The sequence below is a fragment of the Eublepharis macularius genome, chromosome 10 (assembly GCF_028583425.1).
Source record: "Eublepharis macularius isolate TG4126 chromosome 10, MPM_Emac_v1.0, whole genome shotgun sequence".
Taxonomy (NCBI): Eukaryota; Metazoa; Chordata; class Lepidosauria; order Squamata; family Eublepharidae; genus Eublepharis; species Eublepharis macularius.
Genome location: NC_072799.1, coordinates 37,857,936 through 37,873,211, shown reverse-complemented (window position 1 = coordinate 37,873,211; position 15,276 = coordinate 37,857,936). Strand labels below are relative to the sequence as shown.

The 15,276-nt window shown below is 40.9% G+C and overlaps 1 protein-coding gene across 1 annotated transcript in view; it reads right to left on the bottom strand.

Moving 5' to 3' along the window:
* The window catches only part of SYNPO2 (synaptopodin 2), a 135,480-nt gene that overhangs the window by 21,673 nt on the left and 98,531 nt on the right, over window positions 1–15,276 (bottom strand). The window contains exons 2-3 of the mRNA XM_054989906.1: window positions 5,317–5,468; window positions 2,253–3,061 (exon numbers count right to left, since the gene is read on the bottom strand). Coding sequence (XP_054845881.1) covers window positions 2,253–3,061; window positions 5,317–5,468 — 961 coding nt within the window. The remainder of the gene's footprint in view (window positions 1–2,252; window positions 3,062–5,316; window positions 5,469–15,276) is intronic.

The following is a 15,276-nucleotide window of genomic DNA, read 5'->3' as shown; positions in this document are numbered from 1 at the left end:
CAGAAAATAGGAACTTGACTTCCAACTTGTACCACCTCTTAAAGAATCCTCACAAGGACTACCTTACACAATATGAGCTTGATCCAGCCAATTCTCTTCCTGACTACAGGCCACGTCCCATGTAGCTTTTGTCCATGCAGGTCCCACAGTCTTTAACCTAAACTATTTTGTTTTTACTAGCAGAAAAGCTTGGTGGTATCCTACCCCAATATTTTCATATATGTACATTCATGTCTGCAAGCAAGAATACATTAATTCTTTAATATAAGAATGCTAGTAATTAATATCTGGAAATTGAGCAAATTTGGACAAATGCATGTATTGGGCAAATAATAATTTCACACTATAAAACACATGCATCTTCAGATACTTCTGAACACATAACATGATAAGTAGTCCTTAGTCTGAATGTTAAAGTTATATATGCTTTTTTGCAGTCCTGTTTACTTTCAGCGTGGGAGATGCTACCTATTTTGCTTTTGAAGCATCGCAGGGTGTCTGTTGTAACATAACCATGTGATATCCCCCCCCCCTCAACCCAAAAAGGAACAAGCAGATCTACTCAGAAGCAAGTCCTATGTCATTCAATGGAGCTTACTTCCCGGAAAGTATTTTTAGGATTGTACAGTAAAAGACTGGTCTAATCCAGGGAATACCAGTGCATTCTGAAAGGGTTACAGCCTTCTAAATTTACTGAACTCTGTTTAGGACTGCACTGTATGATTTGAATGGTCAAATCAATTTCAGATACTCACCAGGAGCCAAAGAATCCTACAATTAGTTCCACATGCACCTAGAGTCTTTGGACACATTTCTCAAATGGTAGTCCCCATGCCATATGGCAAACTGCTTCTGAAACCAAAGAGAGTTTCTAAAGCATTTTGTGATATGGTGTGATTGTGGCAGCCTGCTGTTCAAGGAAAGAAAAAATCCCTCTGGGCGTATACTAGTGCATGGACATTCCTAAACCTAAAGAGTCCCTTTGGATAATGACCTATGCTTATATTTTTAGAAATGGATGCATTTCTTTTAAAGAGAAGTCAAAGGTTAAGAGAAGTTAAAGATTATGTAAATGCATTGGATGCATTTGCATTATGGCATTTAATATATATAAAAAAGATGAAAACACAAATGATGCAGCTCCCCCCCTTCCCCCACTTTCTAAACAGACTGTGTAATTTGACAGGCATAACCCCACAGTTGCCGCTAGCTTCAATGCCAAAATGCAAAGTATGCATACTGTTCTTTTATTCTCCATTTAATATGACATAAATATGCGGATTACACACAGACACTTTAAGCGTAAGTAACAGCTTAATCCACATGCCGTTACAAATGGTTATCATTCTAAAAATATGCTTATAGAGGAATTAGCAACGGGTTAGCATGCTTATCCTGGCCGTCTGCGTAAGATAGCTCAGTGTGACAGTATAGCCGTTGCCATTTTGCAATGAAATCCCTTGACAGAATTCTTGAAATAGTCAGGAATGAATGAACAAGTGCCAGCGCTAGAAACAAATCGATAAACAAGTGCTTTGAGAACCCAACATTAGAGTTTGCCTTTTTAGTGCTGCTGTTATTTTTTCATCTACTTTATTTCAGATGAAAGACCTTCATTAGATTTTGCCCTGACCTCTAGGTATGGAAGGTGGAAGGAATAGTAAGTTCACTTTACAGTCTGGGGAAGCCTTACAACACTAAAAGGATCGTATAACTAGCCAAAAATACACATGCTGGTGTCTGTCAAACAGACTTTCTGCAAGCATCATCAAGCCTCAGTACTATGCCTTTTTTTCATTCTTCCTAGCTTTTAATAGAAGTAGCATCATTTGTATTTTTAAAGAAGCCTGCCAATGAAAGTGAGCAATGATTTGCTCAACAAAGCTGTCTCTCCTGGTATTAGCTTTTTTAAAAAAAACAACTTTTAAGTCTTTGCTCAGAAACCTAGTAGAGCATGAGAAATTGTATGAGAATTTTTTTTCCTTTGGTGAGAAGTGGAAAACAAGTAGCCACAGTTTCACAAAACAATAATACAAAGCGTTTCTTATCATGCGTTTAGCTCCTATAGCAAATAAATCTGGGAGAAAAAAAATAATATCAAAAACATAGACTTGTACTAAACAGTTTTACAGGAGCATAGAGAAGTAAGAAAACCTTAGGGAAATCCTAAGGTTTATGTATTAACATTCATGCAATTGCACTTTGAAATATATATTAGGAAATTTAAACCCCAAGCAATGCAGTGTACTTACTGGCGTGCCTTGCCCTGTGTTTGTGAGGTCTGTTATGTTCCCTTTCAGAGTGCTGGTCGTCTTCTCCCTGCTCTGTGCCTTCAGATGAGATTCCAAAGGAGACCACAGAAGGAGGTGCTTCTGACTGCCCTCCTTCCACTTGAGAATCTACACACCCCTTTTCTGCCAGAGACCTGGATGCCTCCTTCTCCCTATCGGAACAGTCTAGGATGACTTCCACTTTTGTGAAAGATGGTTCCTTTGTCTCAGCTTCTGGGACTGCTTGGACCTCTTTGTAAGGAGCAATATGGAATGTTCGGCTTGAGTACTGGGCGGATTGGTCTCTTTCAGCAGCGGGAGCCGAAGTCACCCAGCTGCTCCCACCTTGTAGGTTGGATCCTGCTTCTGAACACTTGTACTTTTCAGCCCCCAGAATATTCAGACCAGAAACACTGCTGCCTTTGTGTCTGTCATGCGAGAGGGACAACTGCAACTCCACTGTAGGAACTGGCCTTTCTCCAGTCTCTCCAGAGAAAGCCGGCACACTGATCAATTGGGCTTTCGGGGCTTCTATCACTTTGGGAGGAATTTTATGACTATGTGCTGTTTCTCTTTCTTGTTTTGTGATGGAAGAGTCCACCACAGCAGTTTGCTGCTCAGTTTGGAACATTTCTTTGGTTGCCCCTGTGATCTGCAATTCCATGGGGGGCCTCTGCATGGCTGTTCTGATCTGCAGAGTGGTGCTTTCCTTATATTCGCTATTTTTAATATTATGGTTGTCTCCATTTCCTGGTTCAGGACTCAGGGTCTCATTTGCCCCACTAGAAGACCTGCAGACATAAACACACACAAAGCAAAACAAAAAAGAATAATAACGTACTATATGAATATACCTTCAAATATATTGTATATATAGCCAGTGCAACATAGCAGATAACATTGCTTAACTGAAGGTGGAAGGATGAGATCCAGATTCTCAGCAGTGAAGCTGATTTGGTAATTTTTGGTTACCAACTCTGGGTTGGGAAATTCCTGAAGATTTAGGGGTGGAGGCTGAGAAGGGCAGGGTTGGGGGAGGGGGTATAATGCCATACAGTCCACCTTCACAGCAGCCATTTTCTCCATGGGAACTGATTTCTGAAAATCAGTTGTAGATCAGGAAGATCTCTAGGTCCCACTTCTAGGTCAGCAAACCTATGTGTTTCTTGCCTCACAGGTTGTTTTAATAATAAAATGTGAGGGCTTGCTGCTCTGAGTTGCTCAGAGGAATAAACAAGAGTCAAAGAGTCCTAGAGTTGGGTGAGGCCATACAGTCCATGTAGTCCAATTTCCTGCTCAATGAAAGACATCTAAGGGTAGAGAATTCCTCTCAGATAAGACATCCACTCTCTACTTAAAGACATTTAGTGATGGGCAGCCCCAACCCCAGCTAAACAGCTCCATTGTTGAACTGCCCTGACAATTTGAAAATAGACAGGGTCTACACAGTAGATATTTTCAGTGAAGATTTAGAACACTGTTGTTAGTATACATTTTTAATGTTTCTCTAAGCATTGTGGATATTGTATATTCTGAGGTCTTAGAGGACAATTTCAACTATAACAATCATTTTAATTATTATGTTGAACAAAATGCCCTCAAAAGAAAGTAATTTCTAAGTTCTGACGCTTGGCTTCTATAAATATTCCCAGTCCCAACCTGCCTTCTTGCAACCATTGAAAATGCTACTAGAGAGTTTCGTCACAGTGCAAATTTTAGACAGAGGACTCTGAGGAGTTCATAAGGCAACATCATATGTTCATATACCAAATCACTCCTTTTTGGCTCAGGACGGGTTTAGCTAGTTCGGTATTCTCTATTCTAACTGGAAGCAGCTTTCAAGATCTCTGGCAGACAAAACCTTTCCCAACTCATAGCAAATTTACCACCATATAATGTGTGATATGACCCTAGAATATCCAAGATAAAAGGACGCAAGTCCCTGATTGCGGCAGGCTATGTTACCTCAGTGTTGTGTGTCCCTGTGATACTATGAATTTTCTGCCTGGCTGTAACGAAGTAAGATTTCAATGCGCTCAGCAAAAGCATTAATAAATTATGAAATATCTGGCAACATCTGACAATTTAAAAATCAAAAACAGGCTGCTGATTTGAGGGATTCTGAAACTAGTAAATCACACAACACAAGAGTTTGGAAACTTCATATATGCTAAAAAGGGATAACTAAATCAGACAGCACATCAAAGATGTCTCACTATCACTCACTTCTGTACTGGTTGCTGGAAACAGGATATGGACTCAAGTATGGCTGAAGTTTACAAAAGGTCAAACATCTTAATTTATGAAGTCCTCCCAACGTAGCTGGTTTCCATCTTGTTGTGTTATTTGGACAATCATTTTTGGTGCTAGGGAGATATAAACTATGAAGCCATAAACATATCCTTGTAGGAAGGAAGCCTGGGGGCAAGCCAAATAAATGTTAGCCTTTATTGGTAGCTTAAGTATGTATTTGTGGGAGAGAGACTGAAAAAAAGAGAGGGAGGGAGGGAAAGAGAAATCCCCTTTTTAAAGAACTCACTGCCTATAGATATACTCGGAGCCTTTCTGCACAATCTTTTTTCCCATTTCAAGCAATAAATGTAGAATTGCTTGTCATTTGTTTTAAACTGTCTTATAATTTCCCTTAAAGTAGCACTTCTGATGCAACGAATGAGGCTTGCAACGACCACCTGTTGATTTTGAGAGTCAAAGATTTTGAGAGTCAAAGCTCCCTTCTTCAGACCTCGGACTCTTGAAAGCTTACAGTCTGAAAATCCTGTTGGTCTTTAAGGTGCCACTGGATCCAAATCCTGCTCTTCTACTGTAGACCAACATGGATACCCACCTAAAATTATCTTCATCTGAATAAGGGAGCTTATACTATAGTACATAGATAAAACATTTTAAACAATGAAATGCAAAAAGCTAGAGCTGCCCAATCAACTGTAGTACAGAAATAGTCATGGGAATGTAACATGGATCTACCAAATGTGCCAAAGCTGATCCATGGATCTACATGGATGTGCCAAAGCTGAGTTTCCTTTACCTCTTGATAAGCATCTGGAGAGTGTCAGTCAAGCCTTCCATCAGAGTGATCACTTCAGAATAAGCCAAGTCAGCACAAGGATTGCCATTGATAGATATAACTTCATCTCCCTCACACAGTCCAGCCTTGGATGCTTTGCTTTTGTTGCGTATCTGAAATAAATATAATATAGAACCAAGCCTTTTCAAAATAACGCATTTAATTCCAAATTCAGAGAACAGAACTGGCAAAACTGTAAACGAATGGGCTGGTTTGGATGATAACTTTTCCTTCTCAATACTGTTACCTCTTTTTTCATTTTGGATTGTCTCATCACAGGGTTTTCACCGGTGACGGGAAAGAGAGCTGACAGGAAGAAAATTGATTCATTTGAAATGTGGTGCTGGAGAAGAGTTTTGTGGATACCATGGATGGCCAAAAAGACTAATAAGTGGGTACTAGTTCAAATCATGCGTGAATTCTCCCTAGAAGCTAAAATGACAAAATTGAGGCTACCGTACTTTGGTCACATAATGAGAAGACAATAGTCTCTAGAAAAGCCAATAATGCTAGGAAAAGTGGAAGGCAGTAGGAAAAGAAGAAGCCTTAAAACGAAATGGCTTGACTCAATAAAAGAAGCCACGCCCTCCAGTTTTCAGGATCTGAACAAGTCTGTTAATGATAGGATGGTTTGGAGGTCTTTCATTCATAGGGTCACCATAGGTCAGAGGCAACCTGACGGCACGTAACACACACACACATTTTTCCTCGGGACACAGTAGGACACCTCCTGCTCTACCAACGTCTGATATTTCTGGTTATCTTTGATTGGAAAAATGTTTGAAGACAATGTTCCACTGGGCCTGTAAAATGGAGATGTTCCACCAGGCCTATGGTGATGGTCGCGGTGCAGGCAAACATTCCTGCCAGCCTTCTTGCTGTGGTTCTGTTATGACTCAACTACTGCTGGTGAGATCTCAGTGGGTCTCCCTGTGTCTAACCCCACAGTGATTGAAAGCCAGTTTGGTATAGTGGTTAAGAGTGGCAGGACTCTAATCTGGAGAACGGGGTTTGATTCCCCAGTCCTCTGCTTGAAGCCAGCCGGGTGACTTTTAGTCAGTCACAGCTCTTCCAGAGCTCTCTCAGCGCGACCCACCTCATAGGGTGATTGTTGTGGGGATAATAATAACATACTTTGTAAACTGTTCTGAGTGGGCATTAAGTTGTCCTGAAGGGTGGTATATAAATCAGATGTTATTGTTATTTGTTGGATTTGTATGCCAAATGCCATGTCTTGGTGTATTTTTTGTACTTTCCTGTATATTTATATTGGATTTTATGGTGTATTATTGTGCCGCTTTATATATGGTTATGTACTCCTGTATTTATGAGCCTGCTTGTGGGGAGAGAGGGCTAAAAATCTAATAAATCAAAACCAAATCAATCACATCATACACCAACAATCCAATACATGTAGCCCTAAGCTGTTGTTGATTATTTGAGTAGTTGCTGAACATTAGATTTTCAAAACTTACAAATTCTTAACAAACTACACCTGTACATGGATGCCTAGAGGTATCCCATTGGAGTAAGACGACGAAAGGCACAAATGTGATTACCTATCACATATCAAGAAAAAGTAAGGGATACTATAACTGAACTGATTTTCCTTCAGTAAACAAGTAGATTTACCTTTTTATTTTCTATGAATTTTGATAGACCAACATATGTTTATGAAGATTATTCCGATATTATTTAGTTTTCTGCTTTCTTGAGTTTTCCCTGTGTACTTAAGAGAAGATTGTACTTCCAATCAAAATACACTAACTGTGCTTCCCTAGGAGGTTTATTCCTGAAATTATGAAAGTCTGAATGCACTCAAACAGTTTCTATTTTTGCATATTTATCATCTAGCTGTGAAATGAGAGGGACAGAACAGGTGGATGAAATGGTGGGCAGTAGGATATGAGTCATTTCACACAACAATTTGAGCCTGTGGAAGCTTCTTTTCCTTGAACTGCTATGATTTGAGTCAGTCAATTATTAATTTAGTAATTATTAATTTAGTCCCTCTGTTTATACCCCCTCCTTTGTCCTCAAAGGGGGACCCATTACATCATTCTCCTCACCTTCATTTTATCCTCACAACAGCCCTGTGAGGTAGATTAGGCAGAGAGAGTGTGCAAGCTTCCATGCAGAATGGGGATTTGAACCTGGGTCTCCCAGATCCTAGCCCCAAACTCTAAGCACTACACATATATTGCTGCTCATTGCAGATTTCATGAACTGTCACAACTTTTTGAAAATTTGCGCTTCTTGTGCTAGAGTGCAAATATCCAGTCTCAGCAGGCAGCTTTCACATTATCTGCCCATGACTGCATAGTGAAACAAATCAGTAATACAAAAGAAGTTATGGTGGACTAAATAATAACACATAAATGATGCTTAGATTAGTTAATATCAGCTGACAAATTACATGTACTTTGCTAGTTATGTATTTCAAACATCATCACTCTCCATTCTTGAGGTGAGAAATAATGAATTATTCCCAAATGTGAGTCCTTCCCAGACTCATCAGCCCTCATGCTGCCTGAGTCATGCTTAGCTGCATTAAAAATAAATTTTAAACATGAACTCTTGACTCACAGAGAACTCAGCTGCTACTCCTGACATAAGGGGTTCAACTAGAGCTGGAGGGGGTAGACAGAACATTTTCCTTTCAGATCAAATTGGGCCAGGTTGTCCAGCCAAACAGAGAGAATTATTTTTTTAATAAAACAGATTTGGCCAAAAGTATTTTGAATTCATGGAACACAAGCTCTGCTAGAACCCAACCAATTGTAATGGCTTGAACTATGCTGCACATCCGTTTATAATTCTTACTGATCTGCAACTATTTCAAGCAAACCAGATTCATAAACAGATCAATGAAAGACTGGAAAAAGTCACCCTCATATTTATTATATATGAAGTGTGATATTTCACGGACATGTGAAGTGCAGCCCTCTCATTTTTAGACCATGAACACCCATGTTGTGAATTAAAACAAGTTTCCAGTCCTTAGATTAGCTCAGGTTGCTTGAGCAGTCAAGAAAGGTCTGCGATATCTGTAACTCAAGTCATGTAAAGCATTATAGGCCATAAATAGAATCTTACATTGTTGGAACTGACAGCTAATCCTTGCAAGTGCCAGCAAGATGAATTGCTAGTGTTTTATGTGTTCCAGGATCAACATAAGATCTTTGCATTCTTGTATAATGTATATAGCTCTAAAATATCTGGAGAAATATTGAGAAATGAGTAGATGATGATGATTATTATAAGAACATGATTGTATTAGCTGATATACCAAGAAGATTGAAAACGGGGTGGCACTCTAGATTACAGGACACGCCACACTATTTATATGCATACATATAAAAGCAATCAGCCTGATATAATTTTAGAGGAGTCTTGCAACTGCATTTGTGTACTACAAATTACAGTTTTCTTAAATTAATAGCAAGAGCTGTAAAGAACATCAAAAATTAAAAGGTGCTTATAGTTTTTGTACATTTTGTTAGAGATTGACGCTTTGGAATGTGGTTTTCTCACTTCCTACAGAAAGTAAGTAAAATTGGAGTAAAGCCTAATTGTTCCAGTCTCTGATCAACCAGCTTCTTCCATTTACTCCGGAAGGGATCTTCTCTTAATCTAGAAAGGAGTTTAGCTCTGTAGTTAAAAAGGATCTTCTTGATTCGAAGTCTAAATGCATCCAGCCAAGCTAGTGATTCTAATGAAGAGATTGCAAATTCTTGGCAGATAGCTATACTGGATACACACTTTGGTAACCTGGTTATTTTTCTCAGGAATTTCAATAAAAAGGAATCAATAGTCTCAGATATACCTTCGACCCACACTCCGGCACCATAAAGTATCATTTGATTAATTTTACCCCAAAAGGTCTTTATAGCTGCTTTATAGCTTCTTTCACACCTCCTTCTGTGTGAAAGAAATGTGTCAAGGCATTTAAATATGGTGTTATCTTGTAGGAAATGGATTGGAACTGATTTTTCCAAGATAGGTCTTGGGAGAATGTAATTCTGAAATATCTAAATGTTGTTACTTGTTCAGTGTTGGTAGCTGCCATCCTCCAGTCCTTTTTCTTTGGGCGGCATCCTCTTGCAAAAACAACTACTTTGGATTTCTCAGCATTCATAGTGTTAAGCCTTTATCAGCACAGTAGGAGCTAAAGCTAACCAACATGAGTTTCAATCCTATCGATGTGCGAGATAGTAGAGCTGTATCATCAGCATAAATTAGGAATGAGAGAACTTGATTGTTGAGGATGGGTGCATGATGGGTAGGTCCTGAAACTGCTTTAACGATATCATTGATATAAAGATTCAATAGATAGGTGGATAAAAGAGAACCTTGTTGGACACCTTTAGAGGATGGGATGGGATCTGTAGTCTGGCCTTCAGGGCTACATCTGATTTTCACTTCTGCATCGTGATACAATCTCATCAATAGCCACAGCAAGAACCTGCTGATCGTAGTTTCCTTTATGTTCTGCCATAGTCTAGTTCTAGATATGCTATCGAATGCAGAGCATAAGTCCATGAAAGCTACTTATAAATGATTATTTACTGTAGTGGTATACTTTTCAATCAAATGGGACAAACCTAGGCAGTGATCAACTGCAGAACATCCTTGGTGGAACCCATCTTGTTCTTCACTCAAAATTTCTTACTCCTCCAATCATCACTAAGAATCCATAACAAGAATGTATAGAATCATAGAATCATAGAGTTGGAAGGGGCCATACAGACCATCTAGTCCAACCCCCTGCCCAGTGCAGGATCAGCCTAAAGCATCTCTGGCAAGTATTCATCCAGCCTCTTCTTGAAAACTGCCAATGAAGGGGAGCTCACCACCTCCCTAGGCAGCTGATTCCACCTTTGAAAAAGTTTTTCCTAATATCCAGCCAGTACCTTTGTGCATGTAGTTTTAGCCCATTGCTTCGCGTCCTACCCTCTGCTGCCAACTGGAACAGCTCTTTGCCCTCCTCCAAATGACAGCCTTTCGAATATTTAAAGAGAGCAATCATGTCCCCCCTCAACCTCCTCTTCTCCAAACTAAACATTCCCAAGGCCCTCAGCCTTTCCTCGTAGGGCTCAATCTCCAGACCCCTGATCATTCTTGTCGCTCTCCTCTGCACCCGCTCGATTTTATCCACATCCTTTTTGAAGTGAGGCCTCCAGAACTGCACACAATACTCCAGGTGTGGCCTGACCAAGGCAGTATAGAGAGGGGCTATGACCTCCTGCGATTTCGATGCTATGGCCCCTTTGATACAACCCAGGATTGAATTAGCCTTTTTTGCCACCACATCACACTGACTACTCATATTCAGTTTACAGTCCACTCTTACCCCAAGATCCCTTTCACATATACTACTGCCCAGAAGTGTATCCCCCATCCAGTATTTGTGCTTCCCATTTTTGTGGCCCAGATGTAATACTGTGCACTTGTCTTTGTTGAATTGCATCCTATTCACAGCTGCCCACTTCTCCAGGTCTTGTTGAATTTTAATTCTATCTTCTTGGGTGTTTGCTACCGCTCCCAATTTGGTATCATCAGCAAATTTAATGAGCAGCCCTTCCACTCCTTCATCCAGATCATTGATAAAAATGTTGAAAAGTACCGGGCCCAAAACCGAGCCCTGCAGCACCCCACTGGACACCTCCCTCCAATCTGATGAAACGCCGTTGACCACCACTCTTTGAGTGCGGTCCTCCAACCAGTTCCCTATCCCCCAACTGTCCTATAGTCTACTCCGCAGTCTTCCAGTTTGCCCATCAGAATGTCATGGGGGACCTTATCAAAAGCTTTACTGAAATCCAGATAAATCACGTCAACAGAGTTCCCCCGATCCAGTAAGCTGGTCACTTGATCAAAGAAGGAAACCAGGTTGGTCTGGCAAGATCTGTTAGGAACAAAACCATGCTGACTTCCCCGGATCACTGAGTGGTCCTTCAGATGCTTACCGATTGATCCCTTTAAAATCTGTTCTAATATCTTCCCAGCAACAGAAGTCAGACTGACCGGCCTGTAGTTTCCCGGGTCATCCTTCCTCCCTTTCTTAAAGATTGGGATAACATTCGCTCTTCTCCAATCTTGTGGCACATCCCCAGTCCTCCAGGAGGCCTTGAAGATGATGGACAGGGGTTCTGCAAGTTCTCTGGAAAGTTCTTTCAGCACTCTTGGGTGCACCCCATCCGGCCCAGGGGATTTGTATTCATCCAGTGCAGCCAGATGCCTCTCCACTATCTCTCTGTCAATGTCAATTAGCCACTCAGGTGTCCTGCCACATTTTCTACTATCTCTAGATGTGCCTGAGTTCTTCAAGGAGAAAACAGAGGCAAAAAAGTCATTAAGCCTATCTGCTTTTTCTCTGTCCTGCATCAGAGTTTCTCCATCTACTCCCAACAGCGGTTCAATTGCCTCTTTTACCTTGCGTTTGCTTCTCACATATCTGTAGAAGTTTTTCTTATTGTAGCGAGCCCTCCTGGCCAGACCCAGCTCGTACTGAGCTTTGGCCTCTCTGATGGCTGATCTGCAGTACCTAGTAACCCTCATATACCTCTTTAGAGGTCTGTCCTCTCTATTTCCTGAACATTTCCTTTTTCTCCCTTAGCTTATTCTGGAGCTCTCTGTGCATCCACATCAGTTTCTTGGAGCCCTTACCATGTTTCCGTCTTGCTGGGATAGTGAGGGCTTCAGCTTGCAAAAGCTCATGTTTGAGGATGGCCCACCCTTCACTCGCTCCTTTCCCAGCACAATCCCCCACGGAATGACTCTCATCAAGCCTCTGAATTCATCGAAGTTGGCCCTACGAAAATCTAACCTACGAGTCTGGCTATGAACTTCCTTGGCTCCCCACAGCAACTGGAATTCAAGAAGGACATGGTCACTTCCCCCTAAGGTCCCCACCACCTTCATCTCATCTACCAATTCTTCCCTGTTGGTTAATATCAAGTCTAGTATGGCTGGACCCCTTGTAGCTTCCTCCACCTTTTGAAAAAGGAAGTTATTGGCCAGGCAGGCCAAGAAATTGCGTGATTCATGACGCTTTGCTGAGCCTGACTCCAACAATGTCCTTCCTCCCCTTATTTCTACCCATATACTTTCCACCGGGCTGTCCGCCCCATTCTCCATAACTTCTTGACAATCAAGCCCTCTCCTCACATACAACGCCACTCCACCTCCTCTTCTACACTTCCGGTTTTTCTTGAACAACTCATACCCATCCACTAGCACATTCCAGTCATGGGAATCATCCCACCAAGTCTCGGTAATTCCTACTATATCATAGCCCTCTGTTTGCAATAGAAGCTCAAGCTCTTCTTTCTTATTGCTCATACTTTGGGCATTGGTATATAGACACTTGTAGCCTTGTACCTTTCTTTGTTTGACCTTTCCTACCCAGGTGGGTCCCCACTGTGTTCACTTCATCATTGAAGTCGCCATGTCGATCGTCCCCTGCCCCTTGCGGCATCAGTTTAAAGCTCTCCTGATGAAGTTCTCCAGGTTCGTTCCAAACGTTTTCTTCCCTGCCCTTGAGAGGTGAAGCCCATCATGTGCTAGAAGGCCTTCTCTAAGAAAACCTATCCCATGGTCCCAGAACCCAAAGCGCTCCTGCCGGCACCACCATCTCAGCCAGCGATTCACCTCAAGTATGGCCCGCTCCCTGCGTGCTCCTCTTCCTGTGACTGGAAGGATAGAAGAGAATACCACCTGAGCCCCCAATGTCTTCAACTGCCTTCCAAGGGCTTCATAATCCTCTTTAATTCTTGCAACAGTATTTGAAGCTGTGTCGTTCGTTCCCACATGAATCAGCACAAATGGGTACTTATCAGCAGGCTTGATGAGTTTTGGCAGCCGGTCGGTAATATCCTGAATTCTGGCTCCCGGCAAGCAACACATCTCTCGGAATAGGGGATCTGGCCCAGAGACATGGTGTTCCATACCCCTGAGCAAGGAGTAAATAAACATAATAAAATTATACAATAAAAGAAAACTTGATTCTGGGTTTGTATTATGGCATTTATATATATTCAACTGCCATAGTCTGGAAATGTACATTTTATTTGCATACGAGATTATGTTAAATGCAAATACGTTTATTTAAGCTCTGCTCTGTTTACTATCTATATATGAAAGAAAGGAAATCAAACTGTGGAAACTATTCTGGTGTATCTTGGCCTTTTCATAGTTCAGTTGATATGAGAGTTTCTCCATATTAGACGTTCTCTGGTTTTGTCTAGCCAGTACCCCAAAGATGGAGCTATTATTGATTTCAAAACCTAGCATCCCTGTGTTTGCCTGCTAATAAAAGAACTATCAAATGCTATCCAATCTAGGACAAACAATTCTACCATTTTCCCACTTTGGGACCACCCATAATGAAAAAGTCCACCTTGTCTGGATTGCTTCAAGTTATTCATCATCTTCCAGCTTATTATCAGTTCCAGGCAGTCATTCAACATCTGTTTTCAATAAAAAGAAGTAGAGCCGACTATACTCAGCATGCTGATAACAAGCAGTTCCCAAACTCTGGATGGTGTTTCCCAATGTTGTCATGTAGATGTTGACAAGTATGGGTGACAAAGAAGATCCCTGCAAACGAACACATGTGAACTCTCACAGCAACAGCCTATTTATATCCTGCTCTGGCAACTTCTCGTAAAGTAGGAGTAAAACCATTGTAAATCAGTAGCCTTTTCTTCCAACTCATGCAGTCAATGCAGAATGATATAGATGACGGTACTGAAAGCAGCAATGAGATCCAGGGTGAACAACAAGAAGTCACATTTCCCTTGTCTCTCTCACGGCCACTGTGTTCAACCAGGGTAATGAATGCAGCCCTGAAACCCCGCTGGAAAACAGATGGAAACAGGACCAGATAATGTATTGGATCCTATGACTCCTTTCAACAAAGATTTTTCTTCATCTGAAAAAGTCATTCTGTATTGGTCACAGACATTTTCCCTCGAAGGAAGACTTATCAAAAGAGAGTCACAGGATCCAACCCAATATTATCATCCACCTTTACCTGGAATTTTGTGAGCAAAGCTTATTCGACCACTTTGATAAAAAATAGGAAATGAAGAAATAGGTCTCTAGTTCCCCAACTGATGGGTATCAAATGGGGGCTTTCCCAAAGCCATTGTCTCACTACTGCCTCGTTCAGAGCTACTATATCTCACACAGTGTCTTGAAGACAACTCATTACAGTAATCATTGGAATAACTGTGGACCATTAATCTTAATTGTTTACAATTCTAGGCACTCATTTAGACAATACAGAAACATGCCTCTCTCCCAAGTTCCTTTTTCCTCTTTGCAGAATTGCTAAACATGTACAAATACGGGCTGGTATGCTCTGCATATCTTTTCCTTGCAGGGATATATAAACATTCATGCACTGATGGAAAGACTCAAGTATTAAGTATTTGGAATGTGCCTCTAACTGCTGCAAATGAATTCTGTTTCTCTGTTGTTACTTGAAACATCTAGGACTTTTCAATTACAATTTTTACAGTATATTAATGTTACAGTGTATTAATATACAGCATATTAATATTTGGTAGCACTCTATAGCATAGTGAGTGATATGCATTCCAAAACAATAATGAAATATATTTTATTTGTGAAAATAAAGGGATGCCAGAATCGTTTAGGAAGGAAGCAACTCTCTAGTATGGGTCTATCTGAAATCATGTCCACAGGATATAACAGAACCATGTCTATAGGATGTCTATAGGATGTACCAGAACTCCTCACAATCACCCCTGTTGCATATTAAAGAAACAATTGCCTTTAAGGTAAAGTCTCCTCAGTTTTGCAATAGCAGAAATCCAGTTCTAGCTTTCGGTGGTTGCCACTGCAGCCCTGAACCGCCTTATGCTGAGTATGTCTAGACAACAGCTGCTGTAC